Source organism: Frankliniella occidentalis, unplaced genomic scaffold, assembly GCF_000697945.3.
Source record: "Frankliniella occidentalis isolate FOCC.00 unplaced genomic scaffold, Focc_3.1 Scaffold11, whole genome shotgun sequence".
In the NCBI taxonomy this organism is placed as follows: Eukaryota; Metazoa; Arthropoda; class Insecta; order Thysanoptera; family Thripidae; genus Frankliniella; species Frankliniella occidentalis.
The window spans coordinates 1,909,953-1,918,871 of NW_026267141.1; the positions used below are offsets into that span (position 1 = coordinate 1,909,953).

The 8,919-nt window shown below is 45.4% G+C and overlaps 2 protein-coding genes across 7 annotated transcripts in view; one reads left to right on the forward strand and one right to left on the reverse strand.

Moving 5' to 3' along the window:
* Positions 1-280: 280 nt before the first annotated feature.
* Positions 281-8,919, reverse strand: part of LOC127752362 (uncharacterized) — a 76,435-nt gene continuing 67,796 nt past the window's right edge. For 2 of the 6 annotated variants that reach the window (XM_052277576.1, XM_052277575.1), the window contains 8 exons: positions 7,509-7,616; positions 6,702-6,809; positions 6,294-6,442; positions 5,064-5,224; positions 4,435-4,725; positions 4,048-4,199; positions 1,393-2,695; positions 281-387 (listed from right to left, as the gene is read on the reverse strand). In XM_052277576.1, coding sequence (XP_052133536.1) covers positions 2,233-2,695; positions 4,048-4,199; positions 4,435-4,725; positions 5,064-5,224; positions 6,294-6,442; positions 6,702-6,809; positions 7,509-7,616 — 1,432 coding nt within the window. In that variant the 3' untranslated portion in view covers positions 281-387; positions 1,393-2,232. Of the gene's footprint in view, positions 388-1,203; positions 2,696-4,047; positions 4,200-4,434; positions 4,726-5,063; positions 5,225-6,293; positions 6,443-6,701; positions 6,810-7,508; positions 7,617-8,919 lie in introns of those variants that run through there. The other 4 variants (XM_052277579.1, XM_052277578.1, XM_052277577.1 and 1 more) reach the window with 4 other exon arrangements.
* The window catches only part of LOC113207373 (UDP-glycosyltransferase UGT5-like), a 20,997-nt gene continuing 18,769 nt past the window's right edge, over positions 6,692-8,919 (forward strand). The window contains exon 1 of the mRNA XM_052277585.1: positions 6,692-6,820. The gene's annotated coding sequence lies outside the window, so the exon portion shown is untranslated. The remainder of the gene's footprint in view (positions 6,821-8,919) is intronic.

Sequence of the window (8,919 nt, forward strand, 5' to 3'; positions counted from 1 at the left end):
TGTATGGTTGCTGTGGTCTATACCACAAATCGGGGAATTCGGAGCACTGTGAGGTGAGGTAGTTTCCAAAATTTGCATCTGGGTTTTTGCTGTTTTTGGTGTACACGGAAAACATCAGCCTCCAGGTCAACTCTTTCCTGCCACTCGCACGACCATATAGTTTCTCTATGCACACGACGCTCGTACAGACGGACCGAGACGGACACGGGAGGGTTTGCACAAACCCCCCCCCCCCTGAAGCATCTTCAAAGCAGAAGGCCAGACTTAAACTCACCTTGGCTGAAACTGATGAAAAAAGAAAAAAGAAAAACATGATGTTGATGGCCCACTGAAGTCTGCAGTAGTGTATCTTGAATGCGGTCTCAAGCCGCATGTTTTTCTTTCCAGCTGAAACATCGATGGGAAGTGGTCAGTGCATTTCAAACTCGCTTGTCCGTGCATCGAATAATTGGGAAATGTTTGTCTCGTCTCCTTTTGTTCATGTTTTAAGGGAGACACCCATTTTTGTCCTAAAAAACTATAGGATGTCCCATGGTGCATGGGACATCATCGATTGCATGGAGTTGTGGTCTCTATTGTGTGCAAATTCATACCTCTGACTTTTTGCCACTTTCCCCATATGGTGATTTGGAAAATATTCCCCAAATGGTGTATTATGTACATGGGGAAAATTCAACCATGGTGGGGAACCGACTGGCGCATGGAGTGTCACGATGTTTGATGTAAACAAGTCCGGCGGTAATACATAACTGTTATCAGTTTTGAAAGTTATGCCTAATTTATGAGGTAGGGAATTACACGTATTTACTGGGTGCCTGATTTCGCAGCTCATTTGAGCGTAACATAAGCTGTTTCCAAGATTGCAGAAAAAATTAAAAGTTAAACTTTGTGTCAGCCGAAAAACGGATTATCCGGATTACTTCTGGAGTCCTCCGGATTCCTTTTCTTTTTCTTTAGGATTACCCCGGATTACCCTACAATTTCCCCGGAATACCCCGGATGTTTTCAAATTTCATCGGATTCCACCTGCGGATTACCTAACGGCTGCCAGCCGAATTACCTTAGTCGTTGCCGGAATGAAACAAAGGGAACGGTACTAAAAATTTTCGATATACCAAATTTCAGTTTAGAATTACACTTATTACAGATTCTACAGCACACCGAACTGCTCACGGTATGTATTGTGTTCACGCTAATTTCGGAAAATGTAAATTCGCCGTGGTCTATCCTGTTCATGTTCACCATGAGTGAAAACCCGGTACCTACGGGTATCGTAGCTGTTTCAAACAGGTCCGTAGAGTGTGTGCCTATCAGTTGCACACTCCACACTTGCAACAGTCGACCAAGAGAGGCACACTCTTGTTACAGTCGACTAGGTAGGCACAAACTTACGTGTTTGTGCGTGCCTGCAGGCATGCATGTACATGGTTGACAGTTAATTCTATAGTGTTGAGTTTACCAAACGTCTGGAGAGTTGAATCGAAACATCAGTTCATGAGAATTCTCATGGAAGGTTTCCGTCTCTATTTAACACAATTAATTGGTCATTGATCCATTTCAGAAGGGACCGCGTTTAAAGAAGACTATGAATTCCAATATGTTTTGGAGGTTTCCACAGTACGAAAAAGCTGCCGTGTTGGTGCACGAAGATAAATCATGTCCACCTGCACTCTCCTGACAGCAAAACTGTGACCGCGCGCACATCTGTCAGAAAATCATGATATCGAAACGTATCTGATAAAATAATGGCTTGGTTCGTGCACAGTTTTCCCTTTATTTTGTTTTTCTCTTAAAAAGAGACAACTAATTAAACAGAAATGCCGACGTCTGACTACTCATTAAAATATCGCAAAAATCGTAAAAATTCACTGAAAAATTGTTTTGTGTTAAATTCAGTAGTCGGCAGCTAACCGTCGATGGCTCTGTAATGGATGCAGCACATGTCTTTCAAGAATACTTCCTTATCCGCGGGGGCCACCACTTTGATTTAGGATGTACACAGGAATATGTGATTACAGGGATGACACGAAAATTTCGACGGATTTCTAACAAAATTTGTTGAATATCTGGGGCTAAAACCATATTGAATTTGGATAATTAATTGATATTTAGTCATCATTTTTTCCTAATTTAGTTAAGTATGACACGGATTACATAGAGATTACACTTCCATCTGTACACAGCATTACGCGAGTGGTGTCCCCCTCGTCCTCATCCCTACCCCCCTTATGTCTAAGTATCCAGACACAGCTCGAAGCCCAACGCTGTGGCCGCCACGAGCAGTCCAGCTCCGAGAACGATAAAAGCGGGTTGCACCTCTGTCCACTGCAGGGCACGTACGGAGCGTGCAATTGCAGGCCACCGGTTATCGAAGTCATCCAGGAAACTTTGGAAGGACTGAGGGGTGCCGAAGTGAGCGGCCAGCTTGCGCTGATGGACGACTAGCCATCGGGAGTGGATGCCCGCAGCCCGCAACCTCCCCAGAGTCTTGATGAGATGTCTCTCGAATGGAGAGCCGACAGTCGTCAAGAATCGTGTCTTCTGCAGCGACCCGCTAGTCAGCCGGAAGAGGTGGACCTTGTCCCCGAGGGGGCCCGCTGAGCAAACCTCGTCCTCGCTCATGAGAACGGCCGTGTCGCGGCTCTCCACAACGCGTCGCAGGAGAGAGGACAGCGGTATTTCATTAGTCTGGAAACTAAAAATTGGTTTTTACCGTCGTTGGCTTAGCTTTAAAACTACCACAACGTCGCTGTGGGGGATGATTACGGTATTACAAATAGAGCTCGAAAAGTAAGTATGAAGAACAAAAGCGGATCAAGAGTGGGGGAATGGGCGCAGGTCGTAGGCATAAGCCCGCTGTAGTTTTCTCAAAGCAGGAGATTTGGCTAAAAACTTTGATTTCATAATGTATGGTAGGGAACAAAAAGTCAACAAAAGTGCCAACCACACGGTGAAAGAAAGATTCTTGAATTTCAAGACTCGGACTCTGCTTGGATACCTTTATCGTCCTCCATAAGATCCTGGACCGCGTCTTGCAATGCAAGAATTTTTTTACCGAAAGAGTTCGTGAGCAACGATCCTGAAGAATGTCTACCAACTCACCCACACAGAGAAGGCCCAGTGATTCCTCGGTTTTCTTCCCCGCGGTTATCTTTCGAGACCCATCCCCACCACTCTGGGCAGGCGGACGAGGGCCGGCCAAGCTGTGACAGGTGACGAGACGCTCCGTTGGCCGGTGGCCAGGGGATTAGCGACCGGCGGTCGCTTTGATCGGAACAGGCGAACGGACCAGCTTAGACCTCTCCCCAAGGGCCACTAATCCCCTGCCTGCCGGCCACCGGAGCGCTCGTCACCTGTCACAGCGCCGCCCCGGTGCGGTACCCGGGGCCTACCTGTGTTTCCTCGACTATCTTCCGAGGCGAAGCCCAAAACCAGGAAGATAACCGAGGAATGACTGGAGAAGGCAGTTTAGGGCTACATTCCGTCAAACCACAAACCACTGCAACTCCAAGCAGGATCACCCAGAGATGGTCATTATAGCTCGGATCAGTACTGTTGCTGTCACCAGTGAATATGAGAAAGCGCTGACGCCTGCTGCCAACCTTGAAACTTCGTTGGCCAAATACGCAATGAGACAGATACTTTTACTCAGAAAACCGTTTTATTCCGCGCAACAAAAACGGAAGCCAAGAAAATTTTACTTGCGTCGTAAGACAAATTTTGGTCGCCCTGAACACTTGATTTAGTCATGTTGATAAAGGTGTGATCGACCAGATCATATTATGCGTAGAATTCTTGATCACATGTTCAGTTGGCTCGAGGGAGTAAATTTTCACTGATTCAACACTTTTTTGGTTATTAGGGCAAAACGCTGTTCTCAGTGTATGTTTTGTAGCTTCAAGTGGCCAAAAAGGCGTTCCAAAGGCCAAAACATCAATGTTACCAACATTTTTGATTTCCTCCCATTTTTCCTACGCCTTGGGACGAAATTTCCCACCGTGACTGGTAAAAAATAATAACCACTTCAAAATGAGTTACTTTGCTCACCTGAACCTGCTGTAGTCCCACGAAGCAAGCCCGTCTATAGCTAGGTCTAGGTCGTACCTAGCAACAATCTTCAGATTGCTGGTTTCTAGCTCTTCTAAGCTGTTCATTTCTCTTTCTCGAGCTGTAACCGTGAGCTCGGAACGCAAATGTCCCTGTCGGCGAATAAACATACGCTGAACCAAATTCAGTCGATTTGGTCGGTCCTAGTGGACGTTATGGCTGCTGTCTTCCTTCAAATGTCTAGCTTGCGCTTGCGGCTGTGTTTGGTCTTTCACATTATCATCACAAGCGGTCAACCACCCTAATGCCTTCCCCACTCGTAACAAATTAACATGTCTGCCAAAATGATGTTTACTTCACACTAACCTTAACAACTCTGACACGTACCGTGTATGCGGCACCCAGCACGACGCAGGCCAGTATCCACGTGCCGTACACAAGGCGGTGCTGCCGCCACCTCTGCGGCCCGAGGGTCTGGTTGACTAGAGGCGCCAATGTTTGCAGCACGACGCCGACCCAGTCTGCGCGGAGCTGTCGGCTGAGGCACGACAGGCTGAGGCACACAGTTGCAGCGGCCGACACAGCTGCACACCAGAGTGGCCCGCTAAACGCACAAGTGAGGCTATGAAGAATGCCAAGTTGGGGACCCAGTCCCCTTGGCACGGCGGCGAGCAGCGCCTGAATCAGAAGCAAAGCATAGCTAGTGAACTTGCGCGCCCCACTTCGCAGCGCCGGCGACACCGTTCACAGGAAGAAGCCCGGGCCTCTTCCTGGCTGTTTCCGATCCTAGGCAACAATACTGGGCAACTTACAAACGTCGGTCTTAAATACTTAATGCTAGCAAGAACATTTTTGAACGAAGGAGAGAGTAAGAACGCACCCTATCTCTTAAATCGTCATCAAGAACGATTTATTGATTGAGTTTATTTGAAAATTTTAAAGTTATTTGGACCACAAGACATTATGTGCGCACTTTTTGCTTCTCTGGTTAATGAGACTCAGATAAATTTTCTTACCCGCATTCTCCACGTGAAAATGGACAGCCCTCGGTGCATGAACTGTTGAATTGGGCTGCGAAACAATGTAATGTCTCTCTGGCATTCGAAAATGTCACGAAGTCCATCACTCGTGCCATGAACGTCGCTCGAGTTAATCACTTTCGTATCAAAACAAACACCTATGGCGAAATATGAGACAGAAAACAACCGTTTGTACATGATTAAATGCTTTCCTAACCGACCCAAAATATCGGATCTGGTCACCGAATTTGGTTTTTGTCTCTGAAATAAAAGGTATTCATGAAATATGCGTCATCTCCTATCTGGGTTGGCTCGAACGGTTTGGGAAAAAAGAAATTCTCGAAGCTTTGAGGAAAAAAACAACAAAAAAAACAAAAAAAACAGCGACTCTGGCTGTAAGTGTAGTTGAAACTCTATGAATCTTCACAGTAAGGTAAAAATTTGAAAGAGTTAAAAACTGATTCAAGCAATCTTGCAAGCTTGATTTTCCTTTTTATTTCGAATAAAACAAATTTAGCAGAAACCGTAACTGTAAAAGCAAAATTTTGTGGGTATTTCACTTGACGCAAACTGGATCCAAAAAGAACAGCAATTCTTCCTGAACTCTTTCCTCCCTGACACTGAGTGGCTGACGTCGACGATGTTCTTGAACTGGGCACAAAGGCAGTTGACCCCTGGCTTCCGGTTCGAGAACTTTGTCAGCGTCGGCAAATCAGTGCCAAGGAGGAAAGGGTTCTAATAACCGCTGTTCTTTGGATCCGGTTTGCGTCAGGTGAAATAACCTAGTGTCACCGAACTTGGTTCACAGCGTCCTCGTTAGTCTCGTAACATGTTCTAGATTATCAAAAAGGAAATACTCACTCACTGGTAATTTTATTTACAAAGTATACTTTTGTATTTACAGAGCTTATTTGTAAACTAAATATATTGTTCTGTAAATTTACGAAATATGTGGCTTTGAAACTTTATGAACTTTCTCCGTTGTTCAAAGAGTTGTCTCGTTCTTCTACAGTTTTCCACATAAACTTTCAAATTTGATTATCGGTGTTAACACGGAAAAATTTTACATTGTGAATTATTACAATCATCATTACAGAGCATTGGTGGTCGGCAGCTGGGACTTTACATTTAAAACACTCTGACCGACCGACGTTTGGAACGTGACATAATAATGTCGTGTTGGTCCCGACCGAGCTGTTCTCACAATTGCATGAACTATAATCTTACCAAGTGACTGTTTTATTTCCTCCATTACAAGCTCGCCCGGGTTCGTTGACTTAGAGAATGAACTCAATAATGGACGAAGGGGAGTGTTGTTCTGATATAAGAGGGTGGGAAGGTGTCCAGTTTTAGGAGGAAGCCATGTAGCGCACGGCCTGAAGAAGAAATTGGTCTCATTACATGGCTCTCTAAATCGTCTCTAAATTAAAGCACGCACGGTAGTAGGCATGGCGTGAAATGCCAGTACATTTGTTATAGTGTGTTCCAAGGCCCGAGTTAATGAAGCAAATAATTATTTTTTAGTACCAAATGGGGCTCGATCATATGAAGGGCATTACTACTTAGTAAACGTGCAATCACTTTGAGTCAAACCCTTTTTTTTGCGTGTCCCGCAGACGGCGTCGTTCATCTCACCTGGGCATAACGGCGGTCCGGCGATCCCAGCCCCGCGCAGCTGTCCAGCGGCCTAGTTCTCTCCACGTCACTAGCAAATCACCACAGTTCGACCTCCCTCGTAAATACCTGCCCGCACAGTACGTATTGTTACGGGGTACACTCTAAATGTAACGGAACCGTTTTTGCTGTCAATGGAGCCAAAGGTGCATCAGCTAGACGATCTGTTTTGCTGACTGTAAAAACTATCCTCTTTCCAATATGTTTTTTGACACTCTCTGGAAACTCTCTGGAAACCCAAGTATGTACTTGAATGCAGTATCTCCTGCAGACCTACATGTATGCAAGAGGTCCTTGTGTACTTAGCAAGTATGCCTCAGAAGTCACCGCGTTCTGTGGGGTGAGGGGCGCACTCCCCTATCTTTATTTTATTTTATCGGGTGGGGGGAGTAAGGTTTGGGCATTTACAGGACCGAGCGTACTTTGACTGTTCTGTGAGTTGGGGCTGCACTCCGTTAAAGTCTTTCCCTCACTGCACTTTAAGTTCTGCGTCATGGCCTCTGAAGCCTGTTCCTCTTTGAAGCACATTCTTCCCAAGTTTCAGCATATCGTCGAGGTGGGAGAAAATTAGATCGTGCAAAACCTAAGTCGGAAAGCTCTCTTGGGGATTTGAGAAAAAAAAACACGAGATCGGAGTAAAAAAGGTCGGACAATCTAGCTGTACCGTGGGTGGGTAAGACATAACTATCAAGTTGAGTGTGAGAAGTATTACAATCTACTTTCAATGGGAACAGTAGAGTACGTAGGCGTACAAATAGCTTAACGCACATGCGAGTCGAGCCGTCTCCTACGGTCACAGCAAAACGCACGTCTCGCAGGCAGAACTGTGATGTGGCGTTGGCAATCGCCATGAGAGCTGCTGGTGGAAGCTTGTCCCTGAAACAGGTAGGACGGGCAAACTGACTCGTAACTTTTTTGGAGCACATACACACAGTAATTCATTCCTTGGAACTAGGAAATTTCGTGCTCATTGTTCGTAAGGTCAAAACGTTAATTTAAAGTATATGTTGTCTTAAATGAAACGTCGTACGCCTTGTCTTTAATTGTGAAGTTTACTTTTAATTTATCAATTCTGGGTGCACTCTGTTATAACCGTTCAGGAACTGCGTTGAGACACTGCGCAGCAATTGGCAGCTTACACCGCGCTGCTTAGCAATAACGAAGGTTCTTACGAGATTCTTAGGGTCCTAACTTTGATTCCCTTTAACACACGGGCGTATACAAAAAGTATCACATCTTGAATTTAATTTTCATGCTGCTTTTCTGTATGCAAGATAAATCGAAAAGTTATAGGGTACCCGGCGACTAAAGAAGAAAAGCATTACGAACTGATCTGTTTCGTTCTGAACGCTGATTGGTCAACGATGGTGTGGCGGTTAGAGGGAAACAGGTTTAGCAGTCATGCTTCTCTTCTTTAGGTTTCGGTTGGGTTGCCCTGAATAGATATACTTCTGAAAATTTCAAGGTCGTTTTCTACCTGTAGGAGACAGATCGATTTCGATGAGCATTCTAGCCCCCCCCCCCCTCTCGGGGTAATTTCACGAAGCACTGTTCCCTGTTCCTGGGACGCGCCTGGCACACATGTAGCTAGGCCTCTGGCGCTGACACCCTAAAAGTTCGTTGGTAACTACAAGAACGGAGATTGCAGCCCCCCAAATTAACCATTTCAGTAAAGCTGCCACGATAAAAAAAAAAGAACAGGAAGAAAAACAATGTGGGGATCAAGAAAACGAAAGTCACCGCGTTAAGGCACAGTGATTTCCGTTTGCTTGTTCTCTGCATTCCCCTGCTTCGTTTTTCAGCTTTACCGGAATGGTTTATTGGACGTCCTTGCAGCAAATGTCGAGGACAAATCAACTGAAAATTAGTGAAACGGAACTGGAGATTTTGGGGAATTGAGTCTATTTAAAGTTCTAATTTTGCGAGACTTCTATGCAAAGGCGAGTCTTTTCGTGGCCCCTACACAGTCAAAGTTTGAATGGTTTATCTTGCCCGCATAGAGCGACGTGTGTCTTCACCCACTCTGCGGTGCACGGTAAAAAGAATGTCTTGAAATCCCAGGAAATTTCTGGGATTTCAAGGTCGGGTGGATAATTTCAAGATTGGCCCTTGAAATCCCAGACTCTGTCTTGAAACATGTAGCTTCCAAGGGAAATCCTTGGAATTTTCGTCTGGGATT